A 24,950-nucleotide genomic window follows, 5' to 3' on the forward strand; every position below is an offset into this window, starting at 1 on the left:
TTAACTTGGATCATTTCCACAGTTCGGATTTTTTATTTATTTTTGCCAGATGTAGGTATTCAGTTGTCATGCTGTTTTTTTCGCCGGCACACCAAATTGTTTAGCCCGTTTTACATTTTGGCACGACGTGCAAAAATTAACGGGTACCCAGTTACTCACATCCGATTGGCCAAACACCTGAATACCGCCTAACTTCCTTTAGAAGGAAGATCGGGTGCAAAAAATTACTTGAACCTGAAAAATCCAGTCTTCTGAGTTTAGACCACGTATTCCAGGTGCAACAATCTGTAGAAAGTGATACTTGAGGGATCCGTCCCTCTGTCTCGCGCAGAAGTGGGGCTAACGGATGCGCAGTAGGACAGCCCTTATCAGGAGAAATGTCCTTTTGTTTTAAATCTTCATACATACAGTGTTAATAAACACCCTTGTGAAATCCATCAGTTGTAGGATGCAGCCAGCCTAGAGTATGGTACGCTAGGGACCTATTTCCGGTTGCCCGGTTTTGGGTTTACATGATAGGCGCATAAATATTGCTATTTTTGGGTGTGGAAAATGGGGGGGGGGGTTGTGTATGCTTGAGGCAGTATGGAGGCCTGGTTGGTGCACAAGGCACAGTGTAATGAGGCGATAGGAAGGCCCAGGAGAAGTGGGGGGGGGGGGCTGTGGCTCCGTTTTCCTGTGAGAGGTTTGCAGGAAATGCTGCCGGTTTTATATGGTACATTTCTTCACTGGAATTCTTGGCCTGATCCCTTCGCTGCATCTGTGCTGTGAAGGCAATTTTTGCTCGATTATAGAACAAGCCTGGCTTTGCTTGCCTGTGCGATGCGTGGATCCGGTGCAAGGGTGACATCACAAGACGTCCATGAGTCATCGACTTCATTTTCACACACTGCGCATACAGAACGATTGTGTGCAGCAGCAACGCCTGCCTTTACTGTCGTGTTGTACAGAGCAGACATGGCGCGGTGATCTTACAGGCGCACAACCCTGTTCTAATTCAGTCTCGTTTTTTTTTTTTTGGTTAAGACGTGAGACATTGATAGTTTAAGAATAATATACCACGTTCCTCCTACCGTACCTTTCGTGGCCACGTTATCTCTTCATTTTCAGCAGCGTCTTGTGTGGCGTTACGTTGCGCAGAGCTGTCTGGATAGAGGGTAAAAAAAAAAAAAATATTCCTGGTATGCGACAACAACAAGCAGTGACCTCTATTTCCAGCCTCTGTGCTGAAACGGTCAGGAAACAAAATGGCTGCTGCTTTCTGTGTGGGTCGGCATGATAACAGCTGATGTCGCTGGAATGTAGGTTAACCCTTGCCGACGAGGAGAAATCAGAGCTAGCTTGCATGGGTTTGGGGGGGTGAACCTAAAGTCAGTATTTACAAAGGTTGCAATGAGTTTTCTCTCCTTGGTGTGGCCTTTAGATTAGAGGATGAAATAGTGCGGTGATCAGGCGTCACAGTAAGCCTGTAGCGAGGTCCATTAAAAAAAAAAAAAAAAAAGTGTTTAATCAGTATTTTTCCACAGCCTTAAATGAAACTGCAGCATATGGTCAGGCAGCCCTTCTCTGGCAGCGAGCGGCTTTGTCATGTGGGACCTTACTGGCATCTACTGCATGAAATCGCAGTTCAATGGTCAACTGATTTCCTGTGCAGAGCGCCGAGTTTCTTTGTCAAGTTTACTGGGCTGAATCTTGCGCGTTTGCTTTTCAGAATGAAAAAAAAAAAAAGACTAACTTTTTTTTTTTTTTTTTTTTTTTTATTTAGTTTTTTTTAAGCTTCAAACCATTTTCAGCTCTCAAAATTATTGTGTACTTTTTTTACATTTTATTTTTTTATTTAGTATTTTTTTTTTTTCATGGTGAGATTTTTTCCTTCAAGATTTTCGGGTTTTTATGAAGGATCGTTCACTTCTGACTTTAACCACGTGCCGGAAATGACTATTGTCCACCTGAATCGCATTTCCACTTTTAGTAATTTACTTGAGCGGATTATAGAACATAGTGCTTGAGGTGGGGGGGTCAAAATGGCGACTTTGAAAGTGGTGCCTTAATGGCATCTATGGTTCAAAGTTTGGATGGAGATAAATAAACAGCCAATCGGCTCCAGACTCTTTTTTTTTTTTTTTTTTAATGGCTTGTATAGTAGCAGAAGCTGGCTGGTACTTTATATCTTTACTTTAGATCTCCACACTTTAAATACCCTCCTGTAGTGATGATTAGCACCTCCATACTTCCCGGTTGCCCTTTGTGCATTTTGCAGCAATAGATCAACTGAGGTCAAGGGAACAGACACTGTTCTGCACTAATTTCATTTTATTATTACTTTGTCTAAACTATTACTTTGTTGGTTCGGCAGCCATTTTGAGGCCTGAACTACTATTCATGACACTGTGGATGGTTTCCATGGCTACAGTGACATCAGGAAGGCAGTACGTGCGGCAGCCATTTTGTGTGTGTGTGTATTTCTGGTGTGCTGTTTCTTTAGACTGTCTGATATTTGAGTCGGGTAAATAATTATATGCTGTGGGCACGCTTGGTTTTTTTTTCTATTATGGAGTTGAAAACAGAAATCCAGAACACAAAACTTGTCATTTAAAGTAACAGTTATCATCAAAATATTGCATGACTTTTCTAAATGGCTTTTGTCACAGTGAACCGGTCACCCACGCTGCACATTAAACTGGGTATGCAATCCGATAATGCACATCTAATATATACTATTTTTAGATTGATAGCAGCATTCCCCCCCCCCCCCCATTAATAATATTTGGCACAGCAATGAATATACATGAGTATTAATGAGCGTGCACAGCCCATGTACTGGCAAACACCCTGTGACCTCATCAAGCTGCCAACGTTCACTTTGCTGAATGGTCACAACGGCTAATTTTATTAACGCCTAATTCCTACGTGTACAGTGCTGGTTAAAGTGGCTGAAAACGGCTGGTTAAATTGAATAAAAATACTTGTGTTTTTTTAATGTTGTGTTTTTTTTTTTTTTTTTTACTTGCAGTGCGCTCTACTTATCTTTGTTGTGCTTGTGTTGTTGTTTTTTTGTTTGTTTTTTATGTACATTGCAAATGCATTGAGATGCGTTTTTAAGGGTTTATAAATGCATCTGGCCTGGGCCAGGCGACCTCTTCCTGTTTTTGCCTCGGGGGACTGGGGAAGAATGCGTATTGAACTTGTTCGCAAGTACATTGGTGCCGATAAGAGATTTTTTTTTTTTTGTATATTCATACACCGAGAATGGGGGCAGGTAAGTAAGGGTGATACAGATGTGTCCACAATGCGCCATGTGGCTCGAAAAGCTTAGCGCGAATGATCCGCCAGGTCGCGTGCTAGTGCGTGTCTATTTTCGTTTCTCTACCCTATATTATACATTTAATTATACAATTAGCCATGATGTTTTCTCGCTACTAATAGATCATTCGCCCCGGGGTTATCCAATTAGTCATGAAAAGTGGGCGCAAGCCACCGCTTAGCTGGTATTTTGTTTTGCCTGCCCCAGGCAGGCGAAACAAAATCCATGAAAGCAGCCCTGTTTTCATGCAAAAAGTTTTTTTTTGTCTTAATAGGATAGCCTAATAAACCTAATAAAAGCCTTTATACCCCTTTTCCACTAGAGACCCGGGTCGGACCCAGGAACTTGTGCACCTAGGTTGAGACTCATTTCCACTGCACTGCTTCCCGGGATATTGCTGGGTCAGCTTCATTCACACTGACACCGGGTAATCCCTGTTGTTTCCTATGGATTACATAAGAAATTTCCTTTTTAAAGGGCTATGACAAGGGAGAGGTCACAAGAGGGCCACCATTACCCAACAGGGCCACCATTAGAGAAAACCTTTCCTGATTTAACCCCTTCAGTGGCAATCCCGAGAATTTTCAAGGCTGTGCCTCAGTGCCCAGTCTGGCAAGCCCGGAAAATTCTCGGGATTGCCACTGTTTAGAGCCGGGCAGCGCTGCTGAGTTCAGTCGATGAACTCGGGCAGCTTCAGCGCTGCCCGGCTCCCTCCCCTCTGCCGCGCCTCCCCCAGCTTTTCTATTGAAGTCCTCGGCGCCGGCTTATGACAAGCACCCAGTGGGGAGCGCTGCCAAAAAAATAAACCCACCGCTGAAGGGGTTAAAGACGAGACCACAAATATTTCTTTGCAAAAGTTTGCAATTATTTTAGTCCCAATATTCAATATGAAACCTTTTTCAAAAGTGTCTTCACATAAGACATGTAATCCGTTTTTGAAAACTGTTTGCCGTATACCTGAGCCACTGGTGTACCTAGACATGTACAAAGTGCACATAAAAATGGCCCAGAAGCTCCCATCAGCTCTGTTTTTCAAATATCCCGGGAGCCTTTCCACTGAGCATCCCGGGTCCAACCCAGATAACCACCTGGGTAGGAGTCCTGGGTCACTCGATCTGGAATTTTTAACAAGGATGCGTTTCCACTAGCAAAAATCCTGGGTCGATGCAATTCCACGCAAAATATCCAGTATTACTTTTACTAGTGGAAAAGGGGTTTTAGTATACAGATTGAGAATGTGTTGCATATTGCATTAATCAGTGCAGGCTCCTGATGCATCTCTACGTAGACGCGTATTATCTGTGTCTGACGTGCATCTCGCTCTGTACTGGTAATAGTCCATACACACTGGGCGACTATGCCCAGCGTGTATGGACAGCGATGACCACTATCATCGCTGCAGGGAAAGCCGCTCAGTGCATACACACTGAACGGCTTTCCCCCTGCCCGGTACTGACGGAGGGGAGGGGGGGGGTGGCGGCCTTAAGTAGCGGAGCGCTATGCAAAGCCGTCCTGAAAGCCGCTTATCTGCTGGTATAACCAGCAGATGAACAGCTTTCCCGGCGGTGTTGCAGGAGCGCGCAGCAGCGCTCACCGCTCATCACCATGGCATACACACTTGGGCGGCTTTGAGCTGAAAGCCGCTCAAACCTTCTGTTTTGAGCGACTTTCAGCTCAGTCGCCCAGTGTGTATGGGCCTAGTGGCTGTCTGCTTCCTGTGTGCACAATAATGCACGCCTCTCTGGTGTGTCGTATCTTTCCTCCAGGGAATACAATGCATTGGATGCTTTCACATAAGTCACTTGTGACGGGAGATCCAGCCCCCGGGCATCTGCATGATGTCACTGCCATGTTCTGTGGTGGCAACAGACAGGACGGGCTCCGGTTAGGTTGGATTCGTTGTGACATACGTAACTGGGGCATCTTGTAGGTCTCGGGTTGGGAGTTGTGCAGCGATCTCTGAAGGTGGCAGAGTACATTTGGTGTAAGGCCAATGACGCCACGCACAGCAGTTTGCAAATTGGCTGAGGACAGGGTAATCTGTAATGCTAAATCCATTGGCTCGGTGAAATGCAGCAGGTTGGCTGGCACTTGTAGTTCTCCAACTGATGACTGCAGCGTTTGCTTGGGCCAGATGTATAGTTTCTCACCCTACCTGACCGTGCTTTGCGACCTTGCATGGCTGCGTTGACAAGTGCATGTGACATGCGCGTAAGGGAATATTTATCAAGGCCTGGAGAGAGATAAAGTAGTGACCAATCTGCTGCCGACATGTTACGGACTGTGGGGGTAGGTGTATGAAGCAGTGATAAGGGAGGGGAAGTGGCCCATAGCAACCAATCAGCTGCTCTGTATAATTTTATATTTTGCAAATGATAATTGTTACTTCCGTGCTGATTGGTTGCCATGGGCGGCTACTTCTCCTCTGACTCTCTTCTCCTCCCTGATCACAGCTTCATACATCTACCTCAGTGTTTGAAAAATAATGTAGCATTGCGTTGGCTTGATGGTTCTCTAACTAACTGCGCCTTGTGGTGTTCTGTACCCCCCAGCTCTCAGGAGCCTGTGTGAGCTGGCAGTGAGCTCTCCATAATAGCCTGAATTATCCATTGGAGCGTTACTGCAAGTTTGGCGTCCGGGGGGGGGGGGGGTTTTGTTGTGTGGAATGAGCTCGTAGCCGTTGAATCAAACAGCACTTGAACCAATCTGTATAGTGTTTTGGAGTCACAAGGCTAATTGGCACACCCACCCCAGTTGGAACAATCGCCTATATACAGGGTACAGACTTGCTGCGGGGTTGTAATGCTCTTTTTTTTTTTTTTTTTTTTTTTTATAGAAACCTTGTTAAATACTTCTATTTTTCTCACATAATCTTTACGTAATTTGGATATTTCCCTCACTGTTTGCTGGTCAATAGTCTTTAGGCTGCTGTGATTAAGTCAAATATAACTTGCTGTCAACGAAAGTACTCCCAGTGCACTTTTTTTTTTCTTGTATAATCTTAAACTTCCAGAGCATCCATGTCCCCTCAGCTAGTGTTTGTCACTGAGCGAGTTGTTGTGACAATGGGCGGAATGCTCTATTATGTTATCCATCACAAATCATCATTTCGTGTGATTGCTTTTTTTTTCTTTTTTGTCTATAGTTACGGACCAGAAGTTTGGAAAACTTTTTTTTTTTTTTTCTTTTGAATCTTTTTGCACTAAAGAGACATAAATCCCCCCCACTTGAAGAGACAGACGTGGATGTTTTTCTATCCTACTAACATCGAGGTTTTAACAGGGAAGCAGGGGGGGGGGTTCAATGTAGTCTGGGCCCCAGGCAACCAACCAAAACATTTCTATTGTAGTCCAGAGGGACGCCGTTCCTTGGTGGACACTGTGGTGCTTTGTCACGAGTGAAATGATCCTTGCATACATTCCGTTTAGATCGCACGTCTAAGGAGATTGTTAATACGGCTGCAAAATAGCCGCACTGTCTGGCCTTATTTAAATGCTAATCTGAGTGGAGAGAATGGTGGTCGGGCTTGCGAAAAGCCACAATGCATATGGCGTGCCACAACTTTATACAATGTGTTGGGTTTTTTTTTTATTTGTTTTTTTTTTTATGTAAAATGTGTTGCCCCTGTGTATCCTTTTGTACATAACTGGCACTTTCTGCCATGCACACCGAAACATCTGGGTTAGATAGATAACTGGGGAGAGACTTCAGAGTTTGCAAAGAACATGAGACGCCAATCCCAGGCTGAAGGGCCTTCATGTCGCACCGGCTGTTTTCACTCTAATGACGTTTTTTTGGGTTTCCCGATGGTAGATGGTCAATAGTTTTGCTGCTTATTGCAAGGGCCACTTTCATTACTTATAGCAGGTCCGAAACTAGGGTTTCCGGGGCAAGGCAGTCATTTGTTCGCCCCCTACCCCCTGACTTGGGATGGACCAAATGACTACCTTGCCGGAGGCTGAGCGAACCCTGCGCCCACATACCTGTTGTGCGGCGGGGTGCAGGGACGGGCAGCGCCGCGGCGACTTGCACTTGTAGCAACTTAGCAAGCTACGCTATTTGCCTGGAGGCAGGAAGTGCTGCTGATTTTGAAAAGACTTGCCGAACGCTGATTGGCCGAGACAATTCAGCCAATCAGCGTCCGGCAAGTCTTTTCAAAATCTGCTTCCCGCCGGGCAAATAGCGTAGTTGCTTCCAGCGCTCCCCCATGTAGCGCCCAGTGCGCGTGACCTCCCAGCCCCCCCCTATTTAAGGCCCTGCTTGTAGCGCTTTATTTGGGCGACCATAAACCAGACTATGGTGGGATTTCTGCCAGCCTGCCTCTGGAGGGTGTGAGGAGAAATAATGGGCAGTGGCACTTGTTCTCAACGCCACAAAAAGGTTGTGGGGCAGATGTATTAGGCCTGGTGAAGAGAGAAAGTGGAAATAAAATGGAAGGCGGTAATGCACCAGCTTGTTTGAAACAGCTTTGTTTGAAAAATGACAGTTTGTTGGCTGGTTCGTTGTCACCTACCATTTTATCTCTTCACCAGGCCTAATACATCTGCCCCTGAATTCCCACCGGGCACATTATATAAGGGAGATGAGGCAGTGCTCAACAAATGAGTCCTCCGCCATCAAGCTTTGAAAAGTGATAAAGTGGAGCGCTTTTAAAAACCAGCCAACCAGCTCCTTCCTGTAATTTTTTGTAAACCCAGTCTGTAACATGGCAGGCAGGAGCTGGCTGTTTATCACTCTCCATTTTATCACTTTTTGAAGCTTGATGCTTCTGGCCTTCTGTAAGGCTTATTTCTGCGCTGTTTAATTCTGTCCTATAAAATCTATGAGTTACCCCTGTGGGTATATACAACCTGTAGTGAGCGCGCCCCTGATGCGGATAGACAGGAAAAGCAGGCATCTATGGTTGCCATTGTAGTTCTTTAATCTAGGCCATTACGTAACCCTGACGTTGCGCTTTGTAAGGTGTCTGTACATTACTCCACCCGGAGTCTCCGCCCGTATTTACCACGTTGGTGTTAATGCAAGCTTTTGTCAGGTTTCGTTCGAAATATAAATAAAATTCCGCCTTTGGGGTAATTATTGAGCTTTATTTAAATGTCCGGTACTTCTTTACTTTCACGGCGCCAGCATGGCGCCGTGCGTCTGAGTCCCCTTGCGGGCTCGGTGGCTCGCCACGCTATTTAAAATCAACTCCATGCCAACATGGATAGTGGAGGTATGAACTATCCATGTTGGCATGGCGTTAAGTTCCTTTATTTTACATAGTTTGTGGCGAGCGTAGAAGCCGTGAAAGTAAAGAAGTACCAAATGTCCACTATGGCTGCTAGAATTATCTTGTACACAGTTGTGTCCACACCAGGAATAAATCGCTAACGCCAATGGTAAAAAATAACAGATCAAAATTGAACTGTACAGTTTAAATGCCCCCCCCACAATATTTAACTGGGAAGATTTTGTGTTTTGAAATCAGGAAAATGTATTCGGGAAGAATCGGGGATGTAATGTTGTGGTGGGATGGAGTACAGATGTGTCCTCATATTTGTAGCTTCAAGACACCATGCTCTGCAAGATTCCTGGTGCGAGTGAGCCGCACTGAGTGTTTTATTTTTTTTACATACATGAATGTGTGCCTGAATCTCAATGTAACAAAACCGTGTGTGACACTTGTATGTCTGTATGAAGCATTATAGAACATGGCGTGAGAAGAAGACGCTGTATACAGATGTGGGATGTATCGAAACAGAAAATGTTTTAAAAACTTAAGAAAATCCTCTATTGTTTGGGGGGGGGGGGGGGGTTTAGTGCATTTGGGTACATACGCAGCTCCAGAATGTGATGCACTTCGGTGCATGGACCCATTGGGTAACGCCACCTATAACAATAAAAGCATGTGGGGTTCTTTCTGGTATGCACCCTATCATAGATGCGAAGCTTAGTACACCATGACCTCAGACTCTGTCGCACACTTAAATATACAAGCGTTGCCCATGAGATTAATCAGTGCAGTCTCGCAAAGTGATTTTGTCTCATCGTGATTCAGACGCATAGTCCTTCAACAAAAAGACACTCGGTGTGAATATTTGTGTTAGCAGAACTAGATATTGTTTATATGCTACTTTTAAAATAAATAACCTTTTTTTTTTTTCTTTCCGTTTTGTCGCTCAGGTTATGAATAGGATGTGGAATGTGGCCGGACCCGTCTGAAATAAGGGGCTGCTTCATACACAAGGTACAATCTGGGGTACGTGTTTGTGGATGTGGTTGCTATCAATAGATGGATGGTTTGTAGGAAGTGTGAGCGTATATAGGAGACCCACCGTGTCTTCCTGTTTGAGTGCCTGTAGTTTGGGGGGAGGGCTAGCCGCACACTTTGTATATACAGTTTCTAGAGGACCGTTTATTTATTAATTGGCTCGTTCCTCTTAAGTGTTTGTAGGGGATTCCTTCCATGGAGGGGAGGGGGGGGGGGGGGGTGCTTTGTTGTGAAATCCTGGATAAAAGTTGAGGGGTGGGAGGAGATCTCTGATTCTGTATTGCGTAGTTTCATTGATAAAGATATAAAAAATGGCAATTGCCCCTTTTTTTATTTATTTATTAATCTCTGCATATAAAAGACAGCTGCTGGCACATGAAATGGGTAAGGTTTTAGGGGCTACTGGATAAAGGGATGCGGCCCCGTATCTGTATTTTATGGGAATTCAGTGACCACGCTATTGGGGCTCAGTGTAAGAGCAGATGTTCCCCTTTGATGCTCCACACAAGTAGCTCAGAATGGCCCTTACGTTTCCTAGACCAGAGCAGAGTGACTACAGTAACCAGAGTCACTCGTTGTATCCTGGGTTTGCGGATTGTGGAGAGACAGCACACCCTCCTCCCCCTTCTCCCTCTGACATCACTGGCAGACTGGTGATATCATGGTCATTTCCAGGCAATGCTGTGACTCAGCCCCAATAACTGCTGTGACTCAGTCGCAGTAATGTCCCGTCTCCTCTCCCATCGTGAATGGTTTTTGGGAAGTGCAATACATTAATGCTAAGTGCTTTTGTATTTAGAGAGTGTATTCATGGTCTGCAGCTAAAATCTATATATTTTACCCTACGCACCAATAGCAGAACAATGGGTTTATCCTGTGTCACAATTCTGTCCAATCAGCACCCGGCTCTATCTGAATTTAAACCGCTTCTTGTTTTGTATACCAGAATCCCTCCCACCAACCGTTCTCCCACATGTAGAAGACTCTGGTCCATCGTGCAGCTGAAGAAGTGTTTGTAAATGTTGTTAGTTGCTCTTTTTATAGCTGTTAGCTTCTGTGTTCGCTTTACCAACAAATACGCTGTCTTTTCTCGCACACGTATCTACTGGCGTTGCTTCTGCATCAGTGATCAAGGTCGTGCACATCTGTCGGGGGGTGGATGGAATCTCCCCCCAGCCCTAGACCGGACTGGAGGCAGATTACATCAGTCCCCGTTCTCTGGACCTGTCAGGGCCTATAAAATGCTCCTCAGGTCACTAGCTCAGGCCGTGGCCTACTTTTCACATTTAATTCTGCTTCGTTAAATATTGCTGCTGCGGCAGAAAACCTCACCGTTCTTCCTTTCATCCAGAATGATCAGTCTACCCTGCGAACAGAAATGTGTAGGGACCCCCCCGTGTTTGGTTGTATGAACTTTCGAGGAATACATTTGAATAGGTTCAGTCAAGGGAACGAATTAGACGTTGCAATTTATTTTCTTTGCAATACAGTCTTTGCATTTAGATATCATTTTTAGTTTTAGAACCTTTTTCATATTTTTCTTTAATTGAGGCAAAAATGCGAAGACATGAAAGTGCATTGTAAATTACCGCGATGGGCAATTATAAGTTCAGACTATTTTCTTTGTGACGTCTGTTTATAGGGTGAAAGTTTTTGAAAGTGAGAGATTTTGGGATTTTTTTTTTTTTTTTTTTTTAAGCAGCAATCAATTACATGGCAAAATCACCCTGGTTTTGCAGTGTAAATGATTGCCGCTTTAAATAAAATTGGAAAACTCTTCCAAAATCTGTCACTTTCTGAAAGTCTCACCCTATGACATTTGGCCCATGGTATGCCTACTTCCACCTAATTTTATTGTGTACGGTTTTGTGTTCTGTTTAAGCTTCCCCCCAACCATGTCTTGTTCCAAACAGAATACAGTGCGGATGTATTGCAGACCACATGTGCCCTAGGACAGGCATGTCCAAACTATGGCCCTCCAGCTGTTGTGAGTCTACCATTCCCATCATGCTTTGCCACAGTTTTGCTATTGGGTAATGCTAAAACTGCTTGAAGCTGGACAGGAAGGAACACACAGTCCTTTGGACCTTGTAGTTGCCGGACTACAGCAACAGAAGCCCACAGTGGGTTCCACTCCTGTCCGCTAATTACAGGGAAAAGCCCCGGCCCACTAAAACAGCTCAAGAGTAGGAAAACGTTGCCCGGTCTGACGGTTTTGGCTGCTACGTGCCGATGATCGGATCATTATTGCATGTAAACACTGATTCATCAATCTCTCCTGGTGTGTGTACGTTGGGCCATGTTGCACATAGGGATGCTGATCCCGGGAATCAGGATTGAAAAATGCTCAATCCCGGGATTGGTATCCCTAAAAGAAAACCGCCCGTCCCCCTTACTTCAGTGGAGCCATATGAGGTGAGGTGGAGCGGGGCAGGCGGCGGCTGCGCCTCCGGATGGAGAGGATTGCGTTGTGTGGCTGGGAGAGTTCAGGCGCCGGGAGCGTGTTCCAGCGCGGGATGTTCAGCGCTGTGGCCTGCGCAGCGTGACCCATAGGTCGCGATGAAAGCCGCTCGCCGCCCAGCCTCTCCGCAGAACAAGTCACGGGAACCCGCTCGCCATCCGACAGAGCGAGTTACAGATGTTAATACATCCCGCCCAGAGGTCGGGTGCTCAGACGCTGCCCGGCAATGTAAATAAAGGGTATAGCAGCGCTAGTTTTACAATGTAGAAAATTTATTACACAATAAAAACAAGAATAAAAATTACATTAATTGAACCAATTTGTGAAAAACAATGACAAAGTATATAGTGAGACTGGACCCAATTATATTCACCAGTACTGGACGATGTTGAAACCTGCTCTGATCCAAAGAAATTGGTGGGGGGGGGGGGAATGAGTCCTTTTACGGCCACTTGAATGGTATCCTGTAGCGGAGATGTTGAAGTAGACTACAACCGATGGCAAGTGTAGAATTAGCCTAATCGGGAGTCCCGCTGATGTAGGAATCAGGTGTCCAAACAAGGAATGTTGGCTTGAGACTCTCGTGAAGGTCGGCTGTTGATCAGAGGTTTTAAGCAGGTGAAGCAGTCCTTGGAGCAAGTGATAGTATTGGGGGTGAGATGGGTCCAGCAAAGGGTATCACCAACGCGTTTCGCAGTTTTCAGACTGCTTTGTCAAGGTCACCTTGACAAAGCAGTCTGAGAACTGCGAAACGCGTTGGTGATACCCTTTGCCTGCAGCAGCTATTTGATTAAAACCACCCCTGGTAAGCGCTCCATACCAACTTCGGTTGGTTCCTTTTCTTTGCTGCCCGGCAATGGAATGCACAATCCAATCCCGGGATTGAAATCCCGGACATATTGGGACCAAATCCTGGGATCCCGCCGATCCCGGGATTGGCCACCCTAGTTGCACAGCATACGTCCTGTTCTGACCATGAGCTCAGTGTCCTCCAATTCCCTCCACAGCCACCAGGTGTCACTGCAGTACAGCAGTGGTAGATGGCAGGTCTGTAGTGTGACGAGTTGCACCCAGTGTGTGATAACCATCCTACGGTAGTTCTAGCTGTATACGGACTGTCCGCAGCCCATGTTAGTGACCACCCACAGGCCGTGAGACAATAAAACCCATTTCCCACTGTCTTTGCGTCTCTGCAGCATACGTGCTCTTAGGGTACATTACATATATAGCCCCAGGTGCATTTAGCAGGTAGCCTGTGTCTATAATCTGTATAACCGTCCCTTTGGAAGCCCGGAGTTTCCCCGGCAGGCAATGGTCCTCGGCAGTTGTGCCAGTGGGGATATAGGGTAGCCTGGCGTCCTGAAACGTGTCTGCAGCATGTGAAGTTGGAGGGTTCATATAGGTTTTCTCTGTTTTGTTATTGTATTACATAGGTGCTGATTAGGCAACAACCAAAGGCTGTGAGCAGAACATCCTGTTCCATTGTCTGATTTACGTTCCAGTGAAAGATACGGCAGTAAGTGCCGGCCTGCCAGCTTCCGCACTCCTGCTTCATAACCATCACACTGGTGTCCGTCACTGATGTAGTGGGGGCTAAAACGGGAAACATTCACTAGGTCAAAATACATTAGGTTGACACAAGAAACAGGTCGACAGGCCCAGAAGATCGACACAAGCATTAGGTAAGAGTGACAGTTAAAAGGTCAACATGAGTTTTTCCAAAGCAAGCCGTATTTCATACCCTACCATCCACAAGGGCATGGAGGCAGAATATACTAGAGCCCTTTCCGATGACCATCTGTATCCTGTGGTCTCGCAGAGTTAAAAGGAATGTTTCAAAAAATCCATTTTAGCACTTGTAACTCATCGTTAGCGCCCCTAAAGTCTGACACTACTACCGATGCGGTGTCGGGGGCGAACGCTAACCGTGCATACTTGGTACAAGCTATGTTTTCCTTCTGAGAGGTGACCGGCGTTGATCAGACGCAGGCACAGGACATTGCCTAATATTACTGCTTCATACCGAAAGATGGGGATGATTTGATCACTGTTGTGTTCCGTCAAGCAGTGCTCACATTTCCTGCCCTCCAGATGTTGAGCCCCCTGTATTACAGCACAGAGGTACCTCTGCACCATCTGCTGTGCATCTATGAATCTGAGCACCGCTGCGGCTTACAGGAACACAGGAGCTGACTGCGCCAAACTGACTTCGGCTTCAGGTGGAAAGCTAATCAGTCTTTTATTTTGCTTTTTTTATTTCAGTCTCCCCCCCCCCCCCCCCCCTCCGTTTTGTGCTCCACCCCTCCCCTCCCGTTCTCCCTCCATTCCATTTTCTTAAAAATCATTGGCCAGTGACGGATTTGGTGTTAAATGTCCCCACTTATTAGGAAGCCCGAGGTGGCTGCAGATGCCAGTTGGTGTTCAGGGATTTACGTTTCTTTCTGGGAGACTAAGATGTTGTAGAGGAGGATGGATGTTATCATGCAAAAAACACAGTGTGGGTTCTGCTCGGTACCGAATAGAAGCCATGCTGGAATGGCAGATTTTATATATTTTACATATTTAAAAAAAAAGAATAAAATCGATCTTATTACGGTGATTGCAGAATCTCTATTAGCTCCTAAATGCATCACACACCCTCTTGTATTTTTTCTTATTCTTACTTGAGTGTTTTGTAGCTGCGTATAGCAAACTGTACGTTATTGCTGCTGTGGTTGTTTGGTTTCCACTCGCTGGTCCTTTTTTAAAATGGGCATATATATACTGGCAGGTGCTTAATCAGTTTAGTGATATCACTCAGGTGCATGAAAGGGAGGGATAACCTTGAGTAAGAAAAAACAAGCACACAATGATATCCGTAACCAGACCTGTTAAGCTGTGTACACACGCGGCCGATTTCAGCACATATCGCTGGCAATATGGTTGCTGAGCGACCATATTGCCAGTGATTTCATGTGCTGTGGAAGATAAATCGCCAGGAGCGCGCTCCTGGCGTCAAAATACAGACAGAATAGATTGCAATTTGTTAGCCAAAATCGCTGGTCGCTGATGAAAACGGTACACTGAGCAATATATTGCTGAGTGATTTTAAGCCAAAATCGCTTGGCGACCAAATCGCACCGTGTGTACACAGCAGAAGTACACTTCAGAGATCTTGGTTACATATATTTGCAAATACATGGGTAAGCCCCCAAGCTGACCATCAAGGCTTTTCTGAGTATTGGGGGTCCCTTTTGCTATATCTAGGTGTGGGGTGCTGCACCCCAAAAAAACAGCATAAGCCAGAAAAGCATGCCAGTGAATAAAAACTAGTGTGTTAAATGTTATTTGAAGTCAGCGCTATGTACGGGATACGGAAGGTGATGAATGGAATTAAACCATGAAAGGGAGTAGTGTTATTCTGTGTACACACGGCAGCGATAGGGGCTGAAATCACTGGGAATATGGTCGCTGAGCGACCATATTGCCAGTGATTGGAGTGTGCACCAGCGATAAATCGCCGGGTGCGCGCTCCCGTTTTCAGCCCCTGAATGGTCGCTGGTCGGAGGAGCATGCTCCTCCGACCAGCAACATCCCCTGCCTCTTCACCCAGCAGTGTTTACATTTTCATCTGCGACCATCTCTGGTCGCAGATGAAAACGGGACACGGGGCAATATGATTGCTGAGCAATATATTGCCAGCGATCATATTGCCCCGTGTGTACGCACCTTAAGTGAGATCATTAGTAATAGCGAATGTAATAGTGTCACCACAGAGCTACCCAGCCAGTATAGGGATCTTCCATGACGCCTTGACTTTGTTTTTAAATCTGGTTACTGACATCATTCGGTATGCTTTGGGGAACATTTTTTTTTTATTTTTTTTTATTTTTTTTGGTGCTGTTCCCACAAAATGCAGATCTCCTCCTAATGTGATTCTTCTTATTAATAATATTATGAGCGTTTCAAATGTGAAAACGAAGATTTGGATACATATTGGGGCTGTGTAATGCCATTCGCACCGCTCCCTGAAATCACTCATTTCCTTGCTGTGGGCCCTTGCGGGGTAAACCCTGTATTTACGCGTATTGTGGGACAGCCTAGGTTGGCGTGACAACTTCAGCCTGCCTGACGCAGCGTTGATCACCTGTACCATGAGACGTCCTCTGAGTATAGCAGATGGGGCTGGTTACTCCCTGGAAAGCACATGCTCCTTTAATGTACGCTGGAAAAAATCTATATCCACAAGAGACAATGCTAGTTGTTATTGGTCTATGTATGTAAGCCGCGGTATGATTTGTCACCAGCATTTGCGGTATTTCAAAAGCCTATTTTTAGACTTGAAGTGGTTCATTATGAGTGTGTTTGTACACCTATAGACAGGCTGTGCACAGGAAATACCGCTCCCCCCAGCATCACAGCGGTGTGTGGAACCTTTGGTTACTGAAAATTTTCCTATTTTAACTTTTCCTATTTCAATTTTTCAATACTGTATTTGTTTCAGTTTGGGGCTCATTTCCCATGACCAGGAAGGGCAATAGAAACTGCAGCGCCCACACATTGTAGCACCCCCAACACACACACACACACACACTCTGTAGAACCCTACATCTTCCTACATGCTATTGCCCCCATGTGGTCACAGCAGAGCATCAGTGTCCCTCCCATGAGCCTGCTAATCTGCACAGGTCAGAGGAGCATGTGACAGACTCCTCCAATCAGAGCTCAGCACATTATGCATCTGACCCCTCAGCACAGCCTTATGAGAGTGGTTAACACTGGTCCCCATTACCTATCTGCAGCTGCCGCTGTTGGGTTCCTTCTCTGGGACGGAGTCTCGGGGTCCCTCTGAACCTTGGAGCCCAGGTTGGCAGGCCCCTTTGAAAATATATTATGGCTGTAAAAACATGGAATACTTTTATTATATGCTGTACCCAGACACCCCCTCCCATATCTAAATCTCTTTGCACAGGTTACATCTGCCCCACCCGCAGTGCAGTTACTTGCTCCCAAAATCGAATCAGCCACTTAGACATTTTATTAAGTCTTGGAGAGATGAGAAGTTGCTCCTAGCAATCATTTCAGCTTGAGTCATTTTTCTAGTAACCCTGTAAAATGTCAGAAAGTGTCTGACTGACTGGTACCTTGGGGCCTATGTACTAACGCTGTGGAGAGAGAGAAAGTACCAGCCAGTGAGCTCCTTACTGCCAAGTTACAGGCTGTATTTGGAAATGACAGTTGAGGTAGGAGCTGATTGGCTAGTACTCTCTCCAAGGCTTATTACACACTTAGGGTGTGATTCTGCTTCACTCGCAAAAGCAAATTCTCTGTAATGGACAAAACCAGTACTATTTTTATGGGAAAAATAGGTCCAGGAACTCCAGGTCTGGGGGTGGATCAAATTAGAGGTTCAGGAACGGAGTTCCTGCTGAAAAATAGCACTGGACAAAACCATGTGCAGAGAGTTAGATTTGTGCGGCTAATTTATTTTAATACTGCAATATAGATTTTATTTTAATTATAGTTTCAGTTTTGAAGTACAAACCCCACCCAAATCTAACTCTCTCTCTGCGCATGTTCCATCTTATAATGCAAACTCCATGCAGGCTGGCTAATATAGTTTGAATGCCCTTCAACAGCCCAAATGTAACCATGTGAGATTTGTAACTTCCGATATTCACGTAAATATCTAACGCTGTGTGTTGTGATCTGTGCAGGAGCTGCATTGCGCATGTGCAGATCTGGTGCCCCCCCAAACGACACAGCATGATTGAAATGCTGCTTGCATTTGGGAACTGGGAGAATTCCAGCAAATGTCAGGGGCATGTTTCAAAGATCCGCTTCCTTGTCTGTATATGCACAAAGGACAGGGGGGATCGTTAACCACTTCCGGGATCATCCGTTGGTGGAGGCATACACACTGATCGATTTATTGCTTGGAAGGTCTGACATGAGCGATATTGCTCGTTATATCGCCCAGTGTGTACGGGATTTTCTTTTGGGCCAATCTTGGCAGCTTTTTTTATGTTTAGTTTGTTAGCTTGTCCCCCCCAATATGGCGTTTAGCTAAAAGGCTTCTGTATCTTGACGATCAATGGTCTCCTAAATGCTGCTCTAGATTAAAGTCCAGCGGTTTCATCCCCATTCAGTATGCCTTTCCCAGAAAGCCTTGTATGGTTACCAGCAGAATGCTGTGGTTTGGCACATGCCCGTCTCAGGGGTTGAAACAAACACTTAACCGTTTTAATGCAAAGATAAATTTGTTGATCGCTAAGCAAAATGAGGAACGCCGCATAGTAATAAAAGTTGGCAAAAATCTTCCTCGCACCCCACGGCAATATGCAACCTATCACTGCATTTAAACAAACCTCAAATGAATCTTGCATCAAACACAAATGAGCTTTTCATGGCGTTCTACTTGGTTTCCAAGTCAATATTTGAAATGAGATCTTCCCCTTGGGGAGACATAATGTTTCTGTAAACTCTTACTGTACTGCGATGGAAAGAGACACTGAGAACCGCCTCGTTCCTGTACAGAAGGAAGTGGTTTGGATTGGACTAGTAAGGATATATAGTCAGCTAAAGTCCACCTTCAGATGTCTATGTATTGTCCTGCACATATCTTCCTGCAACTTGAACGAACAGCTGGATCTTACAGCATTTTTCTGTGCCCCTCAGTCATATATTTATGGCATCCGGTTTATCAACCTTCCACTTTATCACAATCAGCTCAACTATCAAGTTACAGGCAGGGTTTGCAAAATGACAGCTAGGAGCTGATTGGCTGTTGCGTTTTAATCGACCACTTTATCACTTCACCAGGGTTTAAAAAAAAAATCTGCCCCTGTGTGTTTGTATAGGATGTAGTTTTATGTATCAAGTTTAGTCCCGGGCAAACTATGGTATGCAACTTACCCCTGGATAAACCTACAGACGCAATCCATACAGTGTTTTAAGGTTTTGTAAGGTGTTATTCCATATGTAGAAACAACTTGCCTTTTTTATACTTGTATCTACAAATTAAATAACACAATTGCAAATGGGTTGTAAGGTACAAAGGTGGCAATTAAATTATCTGCAATGCTGGAATTATTTTGTTTTAATTGTGAGCATAGAGACTTGGTATGTTTTCATTTTGAGTTCGCTAACTTTAATTTTTTCTGCCCCTTCAGGTGCGCTTCGCAATTGCTAACCCCATGCCAAGTCAGGAGAGCCTCCGAAATTCAGCCTGGATGATCTGTGGAGTTTAAACTGTCCACTGTTTACAAACACTTCACCTTTTTTTTTGTTCAATATCCATTTGGACTCATTGGCTGGTAGACATCTAGCAACCAATCAACATGGCCAGTAAAAGAAAGTCCACAACGCCATGCATGGTACGGGCCACTGAGCTTGTGGATCAGGATGACCAAGACATTGACATTCTAGGCGGTGGTGATTCTGCTGCCTCCAGTGCGGAGACAAAGAACGATTGGGCTGCCGATAAGAAGGCCGCTGAGGATTCTGAAGCGGTGGAGGATAAACCACCTGCTGAAAATCCATCTAAAAAACTCCAAGGTGGCTACGAATGCAAATACTGTCCTTACGTAACTCAGAATCTCAACGAGTTTACAGAACACGTGGACATGCAGCACCCAAACGTCATTCTCAACCCCCTTTATGTTTGTGCTGAATGTAACTTTACAACCAAAAAATATGATTCTTTATCTGAACACAATTCAAATTATCATCCGGGAGAGAGCAACTTCAAATTAAAGCTGATGAAACGCAATAATCAAACCATTTTAGAACAGTCGATAGAGAGTGGTGTAGATTTGTCCAGCGCCCATGACCACATGGATGCTGATGACATGTCTGGAATTTCAATAAGCAAAATGCCCATCATGAAAATGGGGAGAAGCCGTTCAGATATGAGAAAAAGGAAGGCTGAGGAGTCTATGCATGATCACCAGTGTGGAATCAACTCTTCTCTTCCAGATACGAACGGACTTTCTCATGATTCTTTAACTCATGTCATGCCATCTGTTCAACTTCCACCCAACATTCACCTCCTTCCAAAAATCCCGGTACCCTTGAACAGCAACAAGTACAATTCGGCTCTTGACACAAACGCAACCTTGATCAGTTCCTTTAATAAGTTTCCTTACCCAACGCAGGCGGAGCTGTCTTGGTTAACTGCGGCCTCGAAACATCCTGAGGAACAAATAAGAATTTGGTTTGCTACCCAGAGACTGAAACATGGCATAAGTTGGTCTCCAGAAGAGGTAGAAGAAGCCAGAAAGAAAATGTTCAATGGGACTATTCAGTCTGTTCCACAAACTTTTACGGTTTTACCGGGCCCGTTGACGACTACCGCTAAAATTGGACAGAATATTACCCAGACGGCATTGCCCTTTCAAATTCTTGGCCAGACTGGACTGGTCTTTACTCAAGTGACTAACACGCCTACAGTGACTGTCCCTTCAGTCCATTCGTTTACCAGCAATGTTACTAGTGCCCCAAGTCCAACCCTGAAGCGCGCCTTACAAAGTCCACAAGAGGCTACTGAGACAAAACGTCAAAGCACTGGACAGACGTCATCACCATCCACCCCCAAATTGAATGCGCTGTCCTCCTCCTCTCGTCATGAAAGGAAAAAGACCAACGAGCAAATCTCTATTCTGAAAGCAAGCTTTGTACTTAGCCAGTTCCCTGACGATCCAGAAGTTTACAGATTAATAGATGCTACTGGGCTCTCTAGGAGTGAAATAAAGAAGTGGTTCAGTGATCATAGGTATAGAAGCCAGAGAGGGATTGTTCATATTACCAGCGAAACTATCGCAAAAGACCGTCTGTCGTCCAGAACGCGACGACCTTACCATTATAGAGAGTTGGCAAACTCCAAAGTTAACTCCATTACAAACGAGCAGCTTGATTGTCTTGAAAACTTTTTTCTGAAGAGCTCCTCTCCAACGCAAGCTGAAATGGACCAACTACGAGCAGACACTAAGTTATCGAGAAGAGAGATAGACTTGTGGTTTTCGGATAGAAGAAAGATTAGAGATTCCATGGAACAAGCCGTTTTGGATTCCATGGGCTCAGACACCATAAACGATGGACTTGTGAACGGCACAACTGCCCAATCTGGTAATTTATCCAGTTCTTGGTCTTCTCCTTTAGCGCAGTGCAAGTCTAAACAGGAACAGCTCCATCTGTTAAAGAGTACTTTTGCCAAGACACAGTGGCCATCACCACAGGAATATGATCAGCTAGCCGCACAGACCGGGCTTGTTAGGACGGAAATAGTAAAGTGGTTCAAGGATAACAGATGCGTCCTCCGAAATGGAAGTTTGAGGTGGATGGAGCAATACCGGAAACATTACGAACGTGCCCTAGAAGAGAGGAGGAAGTTCGTGAAGATGGTGGCAGCCACAAAAATGGGTAAAGACATTCTCACGCATTATTTCCAGGAGTACAACCAGTTACACGAGGAAGACATTGAATTACTGGTGAATAAGTCTAAAATGGGTTCAGAACAAATTAAGGAGTATTTTGCAGAAATGCATGACCAAGCTGCTTTAAATCAGCTGGAGAATCAAGACGATCAAGAAGACGATGGAGATGATCAAGATAAGCATGATACCGAGAATGAGTCAAAAGACTGGAACAAGTCATCCCCTGGAGATGAAGAAGTCCTGTCAGATGGTGCGGACAGTTGTAGCCAGACTGGACAGGACACCCAAGATGAGACGGCCGATTATGAATTTGAACCTAAAGACGACTTGTGCGTCTAACCAGGTAAAAATGGCTCAAAATAACTTTAGTCAAGGATATGCATTATTTTTTTTTCTAAAGCCGTTGAATTCGCTAAAACACTCAGGCATGTATTCAATGCGGCCGGCGAGGGGGTTAAACAGCGAGGATTGCAGAAAACCAGCGATCCTCGCTGTTTAACTCCCGCGCCGGTCGCTCGCCCTTTTTAACTTTCTGTGGAAATCCTCGCCGTCACAGGACGGCGAGAATTCCCCAAAACAGCGAGACCCGCGGCTAATGCAGAAAACTCGCTGTATTTAGCGTCGAGTCTCGCTGCTTCTGGAGCCGCATACGCCAATTCCCCCTCGCTCAAAAAACGGAGCGAGGGGGAATTGGCGTATGAGGGGGGGTGGGTTGAATACTGACGGGGTGAGTGGTGACAGCGAGCAGGAAGCCCTGCTCGCTGTCGCCGCTCGCCCACAGCATTGAATACCTGCCAAACTGATTAGCATGTAGAATTTAATTTGCGTTCATCCTTTTCATATATCTTTGACTAAAACCGTTTTGGCTTAGTCACAATGCTTGACACAAACTTGTCCCTAGGAAGTTCCTCACAACAGGAAATTCTGTAAAGCAATAACCAAACCTGCTTGGACATTTTACGTAGAACAACACAGGATAGTCCTTCGTTTGCATTTTTTTTTTTTTTTTTTAAAGATTGTTCAGTCACCACGAAACCCCTTGGCCAGGGAAAGGATAATTACTATAATGTCTCATGCACAATGGTTCCAAAATTCCTTGGAAAATTATATATATTTTCCTCATAAATGCATGGTATATGCAATTCTACAACATGGCGTGGAGCACTATATAGAACATATTGAAACACATTTCAGGGCGCTATGATCTGTCCATTTAAGAAAAAATGGCAAACACGCCACAAGTTTACATGTGTGCCCGGCCTCCAGCCTTTGCACTATTGCTGCCGCATCTGCTGTGTGCTTGGATGCAGTACAATAATATGCAAATGCTGAAGGCGCTTGGATTTTTATTAAGGCCACCCCAGGCAAACTTAGCAAGTCCCAGCGGCCTCATGCAAAGACTCCAAAACACAAGCATTATCAAACTTCAGAGTGCCATGTTCATTTTGGAATCCTGCATCTTTCAAAAGTCATGCGGTTCCTCTTGCCTGGCTGGGCTGTTGCTGTGCTGCTTCTGGCACAGTCTGCTCTGTATTTCAGAACTGATATCCAGACCTGTGCTAGAATCATCACAGCAGAGTGGCAGGCAAGGCAGGGAAGAGGAACTACACTGAGGTTTGAAAGATGCAGGGTTCTAGAATGAGTGTTATGTGCATTGGGGCTCAACTGCAAAAATACCGCCACCAGTTGTACATAACAGATGTTTTGAAGTAATCGACTAAGTAATTTGAGCAGGACCCTCTGATCTCTGTATATAGTCTCTTACTAAAGGTGCCCATACACGCTCCAATGCTGGCGTCCATTTTGTGCTTATATAGCAGGTAATTGCATGCCTTGTGCATGCAATGCGATGAAAAGCATGTACAAAAAGTATGCGCGCATCTCAAAGTACAAAACTGACACCGCCGCATCGGAGCGTGTATGGGGGGGCACCTTAAGTGCCTCAGAAGATTCGAGCAGTATGTAAATTTCACCGGACTTTTTGTTAAAAAAAATATATATATATATATATAATTTTTCCATTTTCAAGGTAGTAACGTTATGTTGTCTCTCTCCTTTTTCAGATCTAAGGACTTTCGGAGAGCATGGATTCCTTTCCATTTGAAGATAATATAGAGATATATTTTCCTACTGTTAATATCAAAATGTGCTGGTTTTGTGCTCAGCCACGGCGGCCCAATGCACTAGTCTTGGATTCTAAAACTGAAAAGTTCTTTAATTGCCAAAGAACTAAATCCTATGACACCTTGTACATTCTCCAGCCCATGTATTCTTTACTGGAACAGTTTCTGAGATGCATTGAATACCTGTGTTTCTGTTTTTTGTTTTTTTTGTTTTTGGTTTGGCAAATTCATTTTTTTTTTTCCTTTTTAATTAAATTTTACATTGTTTAGAATTAGTAACCACTAAGTTGTCTGAATTGTTTTCCCTTTAGGTGTGGGCGTGTGTATATAGAGCATATATATTTTACCTCCTAGTGGTATAGTCATGGGACTATGGGACCACTGCCCTTTTTGGGATCAGGTTGGCCCTTGCGGAAACGGTGGAGTACGAGAAGGGAAATAGAATTTAGATCAATTTATTTTTTAGGAAAACACACAAGGACTCTGGGTTGTGATGTTCGCTCCGAAGTCATGCCTGACTAACCTGTGTCTCTCCAGTTGTTTTACAAAACTACAAGTCCCAGAAAGCCCCATCACTGGTTTGCAATTAGGGAATTCTAAAACGGTAACAGGGCATGCTGGGACTTGTAGTTTCGAAATAGCTGTAGATCCACAGGTTGCCCAGGCCTGTCCGACGTGGACATTCTTATTCTTTTGAGTGCCAACGTTGCGGTGACGGATCCACAAAACATCCGCTAAAAATCCCAGTGTCGCTCACTGTTCTTTTTAGTATAGATACAAAACCTTGAGTATTGCAAAATTTGTGGACAATAAAACAGTGCGCCAAGTATAAACTGCGACACCTCACATTTTTACATACCAAGGTTCTTTTGCGGTATAGATACAAATGCAGCCAAGTCAACTCAATAAAGTTTAGTTAAATATTGCACCCAAAAAAAGAACAGTCGCTGTGGGCGGTTCGGGCATTTTTAGCGGATAGTTTAAGGCTCTCTCCTCAGCAACGTTGGCACTCAGTTTTAATAAGTAAGATTTAGAGGTTATCCTGGTGGCTTCATGTTACCTAAGGACGCCGAATGAAAAGGGTTGCTAAAAACATGCATAAAATAGGATTATTTTTTTTATTATTATTATTGTTCTTTTGTTTTTTATGTTTTGGTATGTATAAATTTATCTGAAAGACATGAGCACAACTAAAAATATTTTGGATTTTCTTTTTATATATAATTTTGTATAGTTTATCCCCCTACTCAGCGAGTGCACTTTCAGAATTCATTTTTTTTCCCCCCTGTCTCCCGAACGTACATGATGAAATAAAACAGCTGTTTTGGAAAAGATATTCTTTTCAATACACTGCACAAATATGCCAGGATGTTTGAATAAAACAACATTTTTTTTT

At 44.6% G+C, this 24,950-nt stretch overlaps 1 protein-coding gene across 2 annotated transcripts in view; it reads left to right on the forward strand.

The window, feature by feature from the left end:
* ZHX2 (zinc fingers and homeoboxes 2) overlaps window positions 1-24,950 on the forward strand; it is a 26,381-nt gene extending 1,431 nt beyond the window's left edge. The window contains exons 2-4 of one of the 2 annotated variants that reach the window (XM_083186756.1): window positions 9,470-9,545; window positions 19,170-21,774; window positions 23,495-24,950. In XM_083186756.1, coding sequence (XP_083042882.1) covers window positions 19,338-21,770 — 2,433 coding nt within the window. In that variant the 5' untranslated portion in view covers window positions 9,470-9,545; window positions 19,170-19,337 and the 3' untranslated portion in view covers window positions 21,771-21,774; window positions 23,495-24,950. The remainder of the gene's footprint in view (window positions 1-9,469; window positions 9,546-19,169; window positions 21,775-23,494) is intronic. The other variant, XM_083186755.1, reaches the window with a different exon arrangement.

The sequence above is a fragment of the Crinia signifera genome, chromosome 5 (assembly GCF_055691185.1).
Source record: "Crinia signifera chromosome 5, ASM5569118v1, whole genome shotgun sequence".
NCBI lineage: Eukaryota > Metazoa > Chordata > Amphibia > Anura > Myobatrachidae > Crinia > Crinia signifera.